A 17,273-nucleotide genomic window follows, 5' to 3' on the forward strand; every position below is an offset into this window, starting at 1 on the left:
TTTATTCAAAAAATTAATTATTCTTTAATTATTTCAATCGGAATATCTGCAGAGCTTTCTATTTTTTCTAAACTAACTCGGCTCGAGTATTTCAAATGATCAAGTTGAACTATATTACCGCTTATCATAATTTTTAATGCAGGTATTTTTTGAAGATTTTCAAGACATTTGACCCAACATGACGCTATATAGTGATTATTTTTTGTGATAGAAGTAGATCGAAAGTGGGTTAATTTTTTTAAAGAGTCCTTATTCTCTAAATCAAAAAACACTACACCAGTGTTTGTTTCGTTCCACCATTTTCCTTCTACTAAATAATCTGCTATTTTCTCAAGCATCGATTGATACTCCCACGGGTATTGCTCTATCATAGTAAAATAAATGACATGATTTTTATACGATTGTTTAATAGAAGAATACAAATGATAGAGTTCAGATTCTTTTATTTGGAAGTCATTTTCATCATTGTTCAGAATTTGTTTAGATTGGATTCTTATTATATTATTAAGAATAATATTGTCTGGATTATGATTTGAAGTGAGATTTATAAATTCTTTAAGAGGATGGAAAAAGGCTTCTTCTTTTTCGGTATTACATGAACGCCCTGAAAATAATCTAAATTGTTCTCCAGAATGTCTAATTAAACTATGGTAATAAATACCAAAATACTTTCTTTCGCTCATTGATTTGATGTTTCCTTCTAAGTATATGTTTGTATAAATCGAATGTAAAAATGTTGTAATTAGTAACCTCAGTATAACAACAGGTTTTCTGAAATCATCACCTAGGTAAAGTATTTCTTGTATTTCTGATAACTGTGTAAGAAGTGTGCTAATAAAGTGGAAAGGTTGATGCTCCTGAAACCATTTAGTTATAACTAGCAAACTCTTCCGATGATCACCTAAGTTTTTAAGATCAGAGTCAAAAGAATCAGAAATTATTTGTTGAACAATTGGTTTAACCCTCATTTCTAAATGGAATGGAATTTCTTTCTGTAGATTTTTTATATGATTAGAAATATCATGTAATGGCTCATTAACCAATATTTCATAATCAGTTAAGTTTGAGCTATCAAAACATTCAAATGATTTGGTACACATCAAAGCTGGAAGACGCTGAATCCCATGCAGTTCTTTAACAAGAATGTTATTTAGATTTTTTTTATTTGAGGTCACTGTAAAGTGTAAATTTCTTCCAACAAGTTCACTTATAATGTCACTTTTAGATAAACTTTTATATAAATAGATCTTTCCACTTTTAAAGTTATCTTTTGATAAGTTTGTTTGAAATATTTTTTCAACTCTCTGTTTTAAACTTAATGTCTTACATTGAAATGATTGTGAATACTTTTTAGCTTTTGGAGCAAATAGACTACATCCATGACACGGAAAATTTCCGCCTTTATTTTGTCCGGATTCGAACTGTGAAGCTGGATGGTCACCTTTGAAGATTCTTAAAATATCAAAAATTTCTATGTTATTATTTGCTATTATTGGACATTTTAGAGAGATTATATCTTCAATTCGCAAATCTGAGTAGTCGAGTTGTTCGTCATTTGAAGGACACCGTGCTAGTATATATAAAAAAGGTTTTTCTACTTTGGCTTGAATATCGATTTTTTTTCCATATTTTTTATAGTACTCATCATTATTGAAAAAAATTGCTTTGTCATACATTACTGATATCAACATCAATATATGACCATGACTGGATAGTGAAGATCCATCATGCCAAAACATCAAATGTCTGGTACGCTCAAATTTTTTTAATATTTCTCTCAAGTGCAAAACACTTCTATTATCATAATCATCATTGAACTCATCAATTCTTTTTAAACTGTCTACTATTGTTTCCCTGCTTAGGTCTAAATACTCTTGGTCAGTTCTGAACCTCATAAAAGCCTTATGGTTCTTAAGCATATCTGCTCTGATATCATTGATACTTAATTTTCTGCCATAAACCAAAAACTCTTCTGTAACTAAATTATTGTTTTTGCAAACTGTTTTTGTAAAAGTTTTTGGAACAATCAATTTTCCAATTCTATATTTTCCCTTTTCAATATCTTGCTCCAACATATCTTTCAGTACTTTATTAGAAACCTCTATTGGTATAGAAATACTTTTGCAACCTGCTACATCTAACCTAAAATGAAAAATAGATTTAATAAACATATTTATTATCTCATTAAAATTGTAGGCTCATTCAAAAACTAAAATAAATATATATTGATCATTCAAAGTATGTTAAGCCATAATTAATTTTTATTATATTTCTTATTTTTAAAGACAATACACTTTCTAAAATATAATATTGGCACAAATGAAATTATAATTACTTTAACTAAAAATTGAGAATGCTTGTGAGAATAAAAAACATACCTTCTTTTTTTTCTTCGAGGCTTGGAATTACAATTGCTAGCATTTTCAGTTTCATTAAAAGTAGAAATAGAAACCGTGCTGAACATGTTCAGCACGGTTTAATGATAAACCAAAAATACGCAGGTTTTGTTAGACACGTTTATAGCTTTAAACATGTAAACCTTTTTTTTATATATACTACATTATATTTACGACAATTTTATTGTATTATTTTTGTTTTTTAAGGTAAATTATTTTACAATAATACTACGAAGAAAAAATAAACAAAGAAATAAAAAACCAAATCATTAAAAATAAGCTAATAAAAGACGCTTGGCACATGGTTACCATACATAATATTTAATTTCGATTGATTGCCTCTTCCGTCATTATAAAATCTAAAATCGTATAACAATACGCTTTCGCATTTTTACAAACAATTCCACTTCAGCATCGAATGTTCTTTTTAATTTTTCTTAAAAGTCGGGTCTCGAACTTTACTAATTCCTCAATTGAGGTAACCTGTTCAAATTTAATTTCATTCAAATCTTTATCTAAAAACTATTGCAGTAGCCCAAATTTCTTTTTATGTAATGGTGTGACACAATCATTTTACGCTAAAACATGGCATCATCCATGGGAGAGGTTTCGTTTGTCTTATTTTTTGGTCGATCTGTATTGGTAATGGTTTTTGATGATTCGCCTTAATCTATTAAAAAAAAACAAGTTTTATAATAAATAACAAAATAAATGATCATCTTAGTCTATTGTTTTGTATTGTACCTAAGTAAATGCACTATAAAAAAATGCTGTTTGGAAAAACCAGAGTGATGATTCGATGGAAGAGTAAAATTGCTTTTTTCCTTATTAATCACGCTTGTTTGTGTATGTACATTTAAACGGAATCGACCCTTCATTCTTCTTTTCAAATTGTTTTTTAGAGCCACCTACTTCAACCTAAATAAGAGACGCCCTTAAAGAATTTATGAAACCCATTAAGAATCATAATTCATCAAATATACTATTGTACTTTATAAATATTATAAACTTTTAAATTAAATGCAAATAATTTATTACTTTGGAAAGACCCAGAAGCCCGAGTATTCACAAGTATTTTCATTAGCATTTGTACCAGGATGTAAATCCTCTCTTAATTGATTTTTGCTTATAAATATAGAAACCTTTAAAGGTTGATTCGAAACCATCTCATTTAGGTTTTGTTGCTTGTTAAAGTGCAAATATCCTGTTTTAAGATAAATTAGACTAATATACACTCAAATATAGGTAATAAATATAAACATAAGTTATACATAATATTTAAAAAAACCAAATGCACACATGCCCCCTGTTCATTAATAGTCACCTACCTTAATCAACATTAATATTATTATCTTCATTATGTTTCTGAAGTCTTCTATAAATATATTGTCTTCATCTAGATTATGTGATAACAGTAAAACTCCTAAAAGATAAAATTTGCAAAAACAAAAATTTACCAGAAATATTAGTGTCATTTTAAATTTTTTGAAGTTAAAGATAAATAACTAGAGTTTCAATACAAGTATTTTCATTAACAGTTGTACCACCATTAATATTTTTTCTCATTCTCCTTTTCGTTGAACATGTGAAAAACTTAGTAGTTGACTTTTAGTAGAATTAGTAAGATTATTTTAGTAAACTATAAGTAAGTAGAAGACTTATAGTAGAATCTTTTCAATTTATGCTTTGTTGCTTATTAAAACCCACATATTCTGGTTTAAAAATGTTATATATATATATATATATATATATATATATATATATATATATATATATATATACACACACACACACAAACAAAACAAAAAAAGTTCACCCTTACCTTAATCAGCAAAAAAATATCATTTCCGCAATCAGATAGACTATGCAAGAACTTTTCTAGCTGGCTTCGGCTCATGCCATATTTTTTATACTGCTGACTCATTTTTGTATCTTCTCAAACAATTAAAAATTAATTTAATATTTACATAATAATTTTCAAATATAAACAATTGATTTACAGATAAGTAAAGTTACTTACGGACAGTATTTTGCAACAAAGTAGTACTAGATTTTGCTGTCAATATTGGTAGAGAAAGTTTATTCGATAAAGCATAGGTAGTATATTGGTGCAGCCTTGCAGCTCGAAGACAAATTTAAACATTCAGGAAATAAATTTCCAGTTAAGGCTGATCAATATTTTTTCATATATTCTTTCTACTATGCTGAACTTGTTCTTTTCATTTTTATTAAATAATTATTATTAATAGGATATCCTATAGTATTTAGTACACACACATTTATATAGGAACAACACTAGTATTTTTCAAACATATAACAATAATAACAATACTAATAGTAATAACAATAATACTTTTAACACAAAAAATGTATTTTATATATATATATATATATATATATATATATATTCATCGCAGAAATAAACACACATATACAAATACACACAAATATACATACGCCGAAATAAACACACATATGTGTGTATATGTGTACATATTATGTATACATAACATATACATTTATTTATAAGTGTATGTATGTATGTATGTATGTATGTATGTATGTATGTATGTATGTATATAAGTATATATAAGTATATATAAGTGTATATATATATATATATATATATATATATATATATATATATATATATATATATATATATATATATATATATATATATATATATGTATATATATATATATATATATATATATATATATATATACATATATATTTATACATACATACATTTATACATATGAATACATAAATAAACACATACATATTTTATATATGTATTATACATACATATATAAAATATACATTGTATAAATTATATAGATACACAAGTGTGTGTATATAGATACACGTGTGTATATATATGTGTATATATATTATATATATACACATATATACACACGCGTATATTTATATATGTGTGTGTGTTTGTGTGTGTATATATATATATATATATGTGCATATATATATTTATATGTGTGTATATATATATATATATATATATATATATATATATATATATATATATATATATATATATATATATATATATATATATATATATATATATATATATATATATATATATATATATATATATATATATATATATATATATATATATATATATATATATATATATATATATATGTGAACATAAAAATATATATATGAGAATATATATATATATATATTTATATATATATATATGTATAAAAATATATACATATTTATATGCACATATATATATATATATATATATACATGCTAATACTTAACAAAAACTGAATTTATTTAACATATAAATTTTCTCGACAAATGTTTTCCTGAATGTTCTTGTTACACACTCAAAAACCTTCCGAATAATAAAAATGCAATAAATTTGAAAAATCGCGTGCTTTTAGTAATGGTTTCACATTCGTTGCGAAAACTTTAGATAATTTAATACTCCATTTTTGTAACTGAAAAACGATCACTAAAAACTTAAAATCCAAACTGGTTTTTTGGTAAAATATAGTAGTAAATATCACGGAATCAAAACCTTATTCTTGACACGTGTTATTCTTAGTGTTTTCGGGAGTTTTAAACACGCAACAGAAACCACGCATAACTTTTAAACGAGTTGTGCCGTCTGGGATAGTACATTATAAAATAAGATAAATCCCAAAATTTCACGGTCTAACTCCCAACGGTTCGTGATTAATGGTTATTTTAATTTTGACTACTATTATTGTTTTGGTCATTTTCCGCCATTTTTAAATTTACATTTCTCCTTATAAAACCAAGTCTATAAACATTTGAGTTCATAAGTGACTTAGTTAATTTCTACATAAGTGACTTAGTTAATTTCTAGATGAGGAATTTGAATATATAAATAAAAAACTCATTTTATAGTTAAAAAGTACCTAAATATCAATTATAAATGTTAAAATAATGGACACCTGCCCCAGTAAAATTTTTAGGTGTGCAGTAAATTTTTTAAGCCTAAAATATCAAATTAGGTCATTGTATGTTTGAAGAACATACAATGACCTAATTTGATATTTTAGGATGTGTGAAAAAATCATTTCTGCCAAATACATAGTTTAAAAATTAAATGAAAAATATTACAAAAAAAGCAAATTTCGCTTATCGTAGTATTCAAAATAAATAAAAATGATGCATATTTGAATTGATATACAATTTTTTATAATATATCCATTAAAAGTTATTGATTTACAAATATATACCTATTAATTTTGTTAAAATCTTTTTTTAAAAGTTCATATTTGTCTGATATTATTTTTGGTGCACTTATTAATGTTATTACATTAATATTTGCACCAAAATGTTATTGGTGATTGGTATCCAACAATAATCATTTCTTTTCGGCCACAAAAACTGTTCAGATGGACCGTGTGGATGCATAAACTTTATTTTTATATCATTATATTCTTCATCTTTTTCTTCAACTACTGCAATTCGCCAAAACGAGTCATATGTTCATCGTAATATTTGTATTTCTGCATTAGCTCAAATTTTATTAAACTTAAATTTTGGTAACTTGATATTTTAGTAATATTAATAGATTTTGGATTTATATTGTTACTAGCTTTTTTAAATAACAAAGATGCTTTCGAAACTGGTATGCAATGGTGAAATCATCGACTTCCTGGTATTGTTTTTCCCTTCTCAAATCGTTAATTTTATGTTGCTCTAACATTAACCATAGTTTCTTTATCAATTTTAAAGAACTTTATCGTGAGCGTTTTTTAAGTGCAAAATTCAAACATTGCATTGATTGTTAGTATTTGATTTTTCTTTGGACGTTTTCTTGCTGCTGTTCGTTTTACTGTATCACCTATTGCATCACAAGAAGATTTGCCATGACTGGTTGCAAAAATTATCTATTCAGCTTTCAATAAAAAATCTTCTGAGTGATGGCATAGATTTTAAAAATTTTTATACTGTCCTCCACATCCATCAGAAAAGTAATATAAATTGAAAATTAATGAAGGGTTTCTTTGATATAATTACACAAAATATATTTGACATCAAATTACCTTTCTTTTTTTTTTAATGTACTTTATAAACATTACAACAATTGCCATTTTTCTTTTCAAATCTTTTTCCAAAATAGTGAAAATGGTGATTACAAATGCTGAATAGTTCTTCACAAGCACGCAACTCAGATCTCCATAAAATGTTTTGACGAGTATCAGTGTCTAGGTCATGTAGTAAAAAAATCTCTTTATTTCTAGAATATGAGGTTTTATGACATTCTGACTTCAACACTTTACCAATATCACATGAAATCATTTTGATAATGAATTAAAAAATGTTATACAAATTTAAAAATGCACAAGTATTAATTACATTATTTATGTAGAACTAATTGCAGCATTTAAATTAGATGAATATGTCTGAACTCAGCGATTAAACTTTGATAATTGGAAAAGACAAGGAACCAAGAAACAAAAAGGAAACAAAAAATACATTAAAAAAACTTTCATAACTTGAGAACCACTTAGATTTAGATTTAGGTAGGAATTGTCATTTTTTCATAAAGTACTTTGGCGAAAATTGAAAAAAAAATCAAAGAATTTAGGGTTGTATGAAATGGAATTACTCTTAGGAAAAGAAATAAAAATTGCACGTTTAATTCAGGAGCGGATCCACGATTTTTTGGTGTTTGAGTTAAATAACTTCCAGGTAAGTTCTATATTCCAAACCTTTGAATCTTCATACTTAAGTCATTTAAAGATGTTTTGCAAAAATTTGCGCTGCAAAGAACTTGGGAACAAAAATACCCTAAAAACTAGAAATCTAAAACGTAGGGGAAATTAATTTTTTGAAATATGAATTCTATTATCCTAAACTAGGTAGAAATTTCTTTAAAGTAAGTAATTTTTCTGTTTGGAAAAATCAATTCCCTTCACGTTTGGGCAGATGATTTCTACTTTTTAGGGTATTTTTGTTCCCAGGCTCTTCGCAGCGCAATTTTTTGCAAAACATCCTTAAATGACATAAGTATGAACATTCAAAGGTTTGGAGTATAGAACTTAGCTGAAAGTTATTTAACTCAAACACCAAAAAATCGTGGTTTGCCCCTGCAATTATATATACATTTTTAGTACAAAAGTAAAATATTTACAAAACTATTTATTTGGCATAAATGATTTTTTCACACAATGTTCTTCAAACATACAATGACCTAATTTGATATTTTAGGCTTAAAAAATTTACTGCACACCTAAAATTTTACTGGGGCAGGTGTCCATTATTTTAACATTTATAATTGATATTTAGGTACTTTTTAACTATAAAATGAGTTTTTTATTTATATATTCAAATTCCTCACCTAGAAATTAACTAAGTCACTTATTTTTAGAACTCAAATGTTTATAGACTTGGTTTTATAAGGAGAAATGTAAATTTAAAAATGGCGGAAAATGACCAAAACAATAATAGTAGCCAAAATTAAAACAACCATTAATCACGAACCGTTGGGAGTTAGACCGTGAAATTTTGGGATTTATCTTATTTTATAATGTACTAACTATGGTAAAAATATAAAAAAAATTCAAAGCCATAGGGTTGCATGGTCTGGTTGTTTTGACATGGAATTACTCAAAAGCTTTTTGCCCGATAAAATAATGGCTTCCAACGCATTAAATTGGCTTCACTAAAAACGGCGAAGTTAGATATCTAGTTATTTATTTATATCATTGGTTTTTATTGGAAACAAGGCTGTCGACGGATATCTGGGTACCCGGGTATCCGCCCGTTAGTTACTGTCCGGGTAGCATTTTTAAATGACGGGTAACCGTCGTTTTAAAAGTTTTAAATTCCTTTTATTCCTTTTTATACTTTAAAACCATTAATCGTAACAGTTTGGCAATATTAAATGGTATGTGAAAAAAGATCTTAAACTTCTTGTTGCTAAAATTTTATTAGTTACGACTTCTTTAACACCATCAGAATGATGGTGATGAAGAAATCGTTGCTATTATTTCTGAAAACATTAAATATAACGTTCAGAAAGTTATTTGAGTTTCTAATTTAGGTACCTACTTAATATTACGTTATCTAACTTGTTTCGGAAATTTCTCGGAAATTTATCCAACTTGTTTGTTAATTTAACTCTCGGACAAAAATCCAATGATATATTATATAAACTAGATGCAGAGGCAATTCTACGAATAAAATGAGGTAGGTGGGGGGGGGGGGGGGAAGGGGATGGAAGAAGGGGGAGAGGGTGAGCCCTCACAAAGTACCGACTGAATCCTTATAAAAAAAATGGTCTTCAAAACTAAAATTTACCCGACTAGCCAACTAAATTCTTAAAAAAACCGGCTATAACTTGAAAATCATCTTTATTGTGTGGTTGGGGGTGGTGGTGGTAAAGGGTTGGACAACCTCTCCCCCCCCCCCCTTTACTCACACACCCGTAAAATTGTCTCTGACTAAATGTCAAACTTTGATCCAAATTTAGTTTATATAATATATCATTGCAAAAATCTTTCAAAACCTGAAAGATGGAAGATACATAAACATACAAATGCATACATCCAGCTTCAGTACCATCAGAATACGTTTTCTAGATTGCCGCGCACGTGGTCAATTGAAGGCCTGCATTTTTGGCACCCGAAACAGTGGAGACGCTAGTATTTCTAAACCATGTAATCTTTTCTTTCCCCTGCTGTATTATATAGATAATTATCTAAACACAAGCCCCTTAATCCACTTAAAGTAAATTAAAATTTAGTAAAAGAACATTACTAAATATGTAGAATCATTAAACTAAATGTTTTTATTGACTGTTTATAAGAAAAAGTTTTATATAAAAGTACCCATTCGTTCGTTTTTACGGGTACCCGGGCAGGTAATTTAACAATTTTTGACAGCCTTATTTAAGAATCAATCAATTTAATAAAATACTTTTTTTATTACACTACACGGTTTTTATTGTCGTTAAAATTAAAATTTATTTAAATTTAATTGAATGTTTTAATGATTATATACTTTTTTAAATAAAGTACCTTTTAAGATATTAAGATGTACATACATCTGCTGACAAATTAGGGTTGGTGCAATTGAATGTACATACATCCAGGGCTGCCGAGTGCTTTTATGACGCCCAGGACATAGCAGAAGCTGGACGCCCCTATAGGCTCACCATAATTAAAAGGAATTTAAATTAAAAGCATGTACAATTTTATAAGTTAATGATCGTGTTATTATTTTTATATATTTTACATCTATATTTTCATAAACTGCATCTAGATTAAATATCATTTATGCAACACATTTGGCATTCACTGATTTGGTTTAGTAGACAGTTTCTTTAAAATTAATATTAAAAATATTCTTTTCTTGATTTTTTAAAAGCAAAATTATTGTTATTGTGTCAACTTACAATCAACTTACAATAAAGATGTATTTAATTTATTTCAACATAAGTGTCCGATAGACACTCTTGTTCTATAGTGAAACTTTTATTTAATCAATTTTAGTTTACTTAAAAGCCGTTCACCTTCTGCGACAAATACTACTATTGTGTTAAAAGTGTTAGTATGCATATAGATTTAGAATGTATAAAAATTGGAAATAAGCTCTAAACTAAGATTTACCGTGATCTTTTTGTAATTAGTTTTAAAGGAATCTGAGTTGACCGTCTGGTTCTTAAAGGTTAGAAAAACAATCTTGCGAGGTAATCTTTGATTCGTAGGAGTTTCAAACAGGTCATTTTTTTAAAATTATATGCTAAGTTTGATGAGAAAAGCTGTAGTTGTAGAAAATAAAATTCAACATTTTGTTGATAATGATCAATTTTGTATTGCAGTTTGGATGACCTAGCTTGTAAGCAAAACTCTGATGGGGTTTAATGTACAGCTAGTAAATTATTTCGATAGTTGGAGAGCTTTAACGCTATAATGAGAAAAATAAGTATTTGATTGCTGAGGTTGTTGGATATTAGTACTCCAAGGTTGCGTTCAAAGTATGTTAAAACTAGATTGCCTCCGTTACCATCAGTTTTTGGTGGTGATATTGTTAATAAGTTTCACCAACTTGCATTACTTTGAATTTCTACACATTAAAATTCACGAGCCAATTGTGCGAACAGTATACATGGTCAATGTCAGATCCATTAGAGTATTGCGGGATTCAATCAGATTTGTTGAGACTCTGAAGTCAAATTTGATAATTATTTCCCTCACCTTTGCACGGTATGGATGTGAGAGACACCAGCTTATATTTATAAACCTCCGCTTTGTTTCCGTTTTCGAGACAGGAGAATGATTTAAAAACAATTACAGTAAAAAACTGGTTTAAATGGCACAAAGACTTAAGAATATTATTAGGTTGATTGAGAGAAAGTTTATTTAAAATTATTTCTTCTATTTTTTATATTGTCACTAAATTAGAAAATGATAGAAAGAGACTGTCAATGTTAGAAAGAGAAGGTCATTAATTGCCTGAACTATGACCACTAATCATATAGCTAATCCCAAACAAAAGTATGGCGTTATATACACCATTGATGTCTTGGCCTTTCCGGGGGTTTATACACCTAATCAAGTCGTTGATTTTTTATAGAAAATCTGTTAATAAAATTATCAATACTAGGAACAATTTCTTAATGGAAGTATATTAATGCCAAACCTTCAAGTCAATCTTCTGACATTGTTAATCTTGTATAGTCTTTTAACCGGTACATAACAGAAAAACGCCATTCACACCGATATGAAGTAACAGGAAGTGTCCCTAGTATCCTTAAAGCTATCTTAATATTTTCAAAATCCAGGAAATAATATTGATTTAAGAGTTAAGGATATATGGTCAGGAATAGTCCCAGAGAATCTAATATTTTTCCCAAAGAACTTGTTCCCCATTCAACGCACTGATATTAGGTAAATCATCTATATAAAAATTACAGAACATTTTAAACTGCTGCCTCCAACACAATTGGCTTTTATAAAAATAAATCATAATAAATGGAATAATTGCTAACCCTTTATGTGCAGCTACAGTTTCTGGTTTAAGTGTTGCTGATATAGATGTATTAGAGAGTTAGTAACAGCTCTTTTGAAGTATTGTGAAACGACTTCAGGTTCTTGTTTTCAAAACCAAAATGTCAACTTTACTTGAAAGCCAACATGATGCTTTGTAGCAGATATTTTGAAACTATCTATATCATTTCTGATGGAAACAAATTTATTTTTAAGTGCTGTACTAAGGTGCAAACCGTCTAAGACATCGATAGTTTTTGATTGTAGTAACAGAGTAACAGGTAAAGTAAAATTAAAGATACGTATTGTCACAAATAAAGTAAAGATGAATTAAAAAGTACAAAAGAAATTTCAGAATTATACAGAGCCTTTGAATTTATAATTTGAATCTGAACAGATAATATACCCAGAGGCAGACTGGCTCCATCCCTGACCCCTACAGTTTTTTATATATAGATTCAACTTGGTTACACAATCAACACAGATTAACTTATTGAATTAAATTATAATAAGATAATTAATTATTTTTAAAAATAACACAATGTTTTTTTTATTCTTGACATATTTCGTAAAATTTATTTACATTTTGAAAAGATTATTTTCAATAAAAAAACTCTATAATAAATATTAAAAAAGTAGAAGTCTTTACAGAGAAATATTAACGGACAAAAATTATACGTAGTAAATATATTTATTACAAAATAACTTGGTAAATAACCAATAAAAATAACCAACTGTCATAAAAATAATAATAAACTAACAGTAAAATTAGATAGATAAGTTTATAGCATAATGTGAAGTTTGTTTATTAAGTGAGGAACTTTCCCATTTAATGTGGAGCGCTTCTTAAGATGATAAGATAATTATTATTGAAAAAAACGTAAATTGACTTACCTCAGAGCAATACAATGCTTTTAATTGCTTTAAATATAATAGGATACAAACTTCTGAACATATATTTCTTCTTATTGTCACAATAAGAAGAAATCGTGGCACGATAATTGTGCCATCATAGGCTATGGCACAATTATCGCGCCATAGCCTATGATGTATTATTGTGCTATGACATAGCACAATAATTGTGTCATCTACGAAACCTCTTAAAAGATCTTCATAAGTCACTATTTTGTTATTGTTATTAACAAATGTATCCAATAAAGTTTCATAAAACATTTAAATTGACAAGATTGTCGTTTTTAATCTTTAATTAAGTTATAACCCATGATCACACATTAAAATTAAAGAACCCTTCAACACGATAAAATACTTTGTTGATAGAACGGAGTATATTTGCAACCATTCAAATAACTTAGTTGATAGAACGGAGTATATTTGCAACCAATCAAATAACTGCTGCCATGTACAGTTTACACTACGGTTTTTTAAATTTTTTTTATTTTTAAACGAATCAGATAGCTACTTTTAATGGCGTAAACCAATTACCTTATCTAATTTCTCATACCCTGCAAAGTATAATTTACATTAGCAAGTTTAATAAAACAATTTTCTTATATCCTGCAAAGTATAGTTTACATTAGCAATTTTTATAAAACAATTTTTGCAGCTTCTGCAAAGCATTTCACAGTAAACTTTTTCCTAATTGTATTTTCTAACAAAATATAACAAAAATATAAAGATCGGTAATTAGTATTAAGCGGGTGTTAGACGTCATAATACCAATATTTATATCTATTTTTTTACCCCAAAATAGATATAATATTAGTATTAATCGGGATTTAAATCCACCTCTGTACTGTCATTTAAAATTTTAGTCCCAAAAGAATTGATCAGTGTAATAATATCAAAACTACATAAAAATTTTGAAACTACAGGAATACCAGCGAGTTGAAAGGTCTTTTCCCAGTATGAAGTTTGATATCTCCCAATGGAAAGTAATTCTTCAGAACATTTATAATTGCACTCTGGGAGCAATTCCATTTGATAAACACGCTGTTCGTTTCGTACATTAGCACAAACCTCGTCCTTTGACAAAAAGGATGAAAAAACTTTACATAAGTTCAATGATTCACATACTTCTATAGTGAGATTTGAGACCTCTAGAGACTCATTATTTTCTTTTTCTGAAGGATTAAGAAATATTGCATTTCTAAAATAGCTGATTCCCAAGATATTTTCAATTTTAAATAACTTGTAAATGTTTGATAAGATTCAAGACAATTTTTTCGAAATTTCTTCTCGCCAGATGAGATTTCTAGAGCTTCTGAAAAATAAGATTTGGTTTTTGTGCTAATATCAATTAAATTTAATGGTTTAAAATTTTTTTAAGTCAATCACATCAATTATCAGCAACTTATTAAAAGATTTTATGGAACTGCTGCCATTATTATTAACATATAGAAGCTTAGGTTTAATAAACTTGAACATTAGTGCAGCAAGAATTTTTGACATTTTAAAGTAAATCAGGTGAATTCTTGGTTCAATTGATTGAAATGCTTTTAAAAATATTTCAAAGTTATTTGCTATGAAAGCAATTTGATGAGCAATTGAATGAAAGAAATATAAGATTTTGATATTTCATTTTGCAATTGATATTTCATTTTGCAAAATATTTATAATCCTTTTATATCTTTTAATATCTTTAACAGTTGATTTAAAAGATATAGTTGTTGGAAGAAATTTTATAAAAAATTCAAAGATTCTTTTGTTGCTCTAAAATCTGAGAACATATTCTTCATTTTCTCTAACAACTTCAAAAGTCTCTCAAACTTATATTTACATTAGGACCATCCATACCGATATGGAGCATAAACTTTATGTTAAGCTTAAATTTCTCTACAAGCTCGAGGAGATGTTTTAACAACTATTCAGCAGTACAATGGTCTACCATGACGGTTCCACAGTACCATGACGCACTACGCTTGTGCTTTTTAGACCAATATTGTACATAACCATCATTCTGCTTATTAACTTGTTGAATTGTAGATTTGTCAAATCTTAATGTAAAAACAGTACCGTTTAAGTCCTCCAATAATAATGTTTTTAATATGGAAAGATGCCGTAATGGGCGTATCTAGACTTTGTTTCACTTTGTCTGTATCCTTTCGCAATTTTTGATTCTGGGAACATTGCTTTAAATATTTTACCATCTCCATTGGTTGAGGCAAAAGAATAGTTAGACTTGATGCACTTTAAACTATGAATGATTTCTGCATTACAAAGATTTTACTTCGAAAAACTTCGAGAATCGAAGTATCTTTCGAACTTCGAATTTCGAAGTTTAAAAATATGGACTTCGAAAACACGGAATTCGATTTTTTCGAAGTTGAACAAAATGGTCTTTAAAATTGCGTATACAATCAAAGTATTTCGAAGTAATGAAATTCGAATTTTAAATTTTCGAAGTTTATATTTTGAAAGTTCAATTTTTTTTCAAAGTTTTTTTAATTAAAAGTTTGCTATTTAATGCTTATCGCACATTGTATATTGAATAAAAACTAATTAATTTTGAAATATTTTTGTAACGTAAATAATTTTTAAATTAAAGTTAATATCAAGGTTGCCAACGTTTGGAGCGGTGTTTTTTACCAATGAGTAGCTGTTGGTATCAATTTTGTTTACCATTTCATTGAAGTGATTTATATATATATATATATATATATATATATATATATATATATATATATATATATATATATATATATATATATATATATATATATATATATATCTATTTGTATATATATATATATTCATGGCCGTATTAAGGCGGGGGCGGATGGGGCTGCAGCCTCAGGCCTTTATAAAAAAAATAGGCCCTCAGGCCCGTGACTTTTTTATTTTTTTATTTTTTTAGGGAACCAGATAAATATTCCTATGTTTCTCAGTTTTTTTAAATCAATTTATTGGGAGCTGCGGAGGCGTTGTGAATAAATAAATGAATAGAGATATACTATATCTCTATCTTCGTATATTTGGCGGAATTTTGGTATTCGCAAATATTTTTTAAATTATCTTTCCGCATAAAGATGTTTTGAGAACATTCAAGTTATTTATGTTTCCATCTATGTCCGCACAACTATCAGTTTTTAAAAACACGCTAAAAAAATTAACTTCGTGACATAAATTTTTTAATTAAATAGGTTTTATAAGAGAATGCTTTTAAAACATTCGTTAATGTAAAAACCTTTTAAAGGAAAAACAATTATATTAGTGAATGATTTTAAAGCACTCTCTTATAAAACCTATTTGATTAGAAAATTTAAATATCACGAAGTTAATTTTTTAGCGTATATTTAAAAAACTAATAGTTGTGCGGACATAGATGGAAACATAAATAAACTTGAATGTTCTCAAACATTAAAACATCAAAAAAAAATTTATTTTATTTTATTTTATGATCACTTCCGTTACCGCAGAAAATTACAGCATTGCTCATTCATTTACAAAATTAAAATAAAAAATGAAAAGGAGCGGCCTGAGCGGTTGGGACAAAATGCAAAAAAAGAAGAAGAATGAGATTCAATTAAATGAATTATTGAACAAAAATAAAAAAACGACTGAGTTTTGTAATACTGCAAGTAGTGTCTCGGTATCAGCTACAGCGAGAGCGAATTCAAATTCACTAACTATGTCAATAATGTCAGCACCAGTTCCAGGTAGTGCTAATAGTGTCCCTGCAGTTCAGCTGACACCCGGGTTTAGCCTCGCTAACGCTCGGCATTTTTACCATACCGCCACATTAGGCCCTCCTATACTTACAGCCCCAGGCCTAAAAATGTCCTAATCTGGCCCTGTATATATTAAATTTTATTAGGAGTTTTTCGAGTTTTATTGTAATATTATTGTAACCACTGAAAAGTAATTAGTAAAATGTTCAACTTAGTTTTTAAAGTACAATCTAAGT

The 17,273-nt window shown here is 27.6% G+C and overlaps 1 protein-coding gene and 1 long non-coding RNA gene across 7 annotated transcripts; both read right to left on the reverse strand.

Annotated features, from left to right (window-relative positions):
• Nucleotides 1-2,479, reverse strand: LOC136084831 (uncharacterized). The gene is made up of 2 exons (XM_065805900.1): nucleotides 2,379-2,479; nucleotides 1-2,142 (listed from the first exon to the last, which is right to left on the reverse strand). The coding sequence occupies exons 1-2, from the start codon at nucleotides 2,462-2,464 to the stop codon at nucleotides 18-20; spliced, it is 2,211 nt and encodes a 736-aa protein (XP_065661972.1). The 5' UTR covers nucleotides 2,465-2,479; the 3' UTR covers nucleotides 1-17.
• A 96-nt stretch (nucleotides 2,480-2,575) lies between these two features.
• Nucleotides 2,576-4,686, reverse strand: LOC136084832 (uncharacterized). 6 transcript variants are annotated; one of them, XR_010640885.1, is made up of 5 exons: nucleotides 4,417-4,686; nucleotides 4,219-4,328; nucleotides 3,435-3,819; nucleotides 3,141-3,314; nucleotides 2,576-3,066 (listed from the first exon to the last, which is right to left on the reverse strand). It is a non-coding gene; the product is annotated as an uncharacterized LOC136084832 (long non-coding RNA). The 6 variants fall into 6 exon arrangements; XR_010640883.1 differs by having other exon boundaries at nucleotides 3,435-3,600; nucleotides 3,725-4,035; nucleotides 4,200-4,686; XR_010640882.1 differs by having other exon boundaries at nucleotides 3,435-3,600; nucleotides 3,725-3,819; nucleotides 4,219-4,684.
• Nucleotides 4,687-17,273: the final 12,587 nt, after the last annotated feature.

This window comes from Hydra vulgaris, chromosome 09 (genome assembly GCF_038396675.1).
Source record: "Hydra vulgaris chromosome 09, alternate assembly HydraT2T_AEP".
Classification (NCBI taxonomy): domain Eukaryota; kingdom Metazoa; phylum Cnidaria; class Hydrozoa; order Anthoathecata; family Hydridae; genus Hydra; species Hydra vulgaris.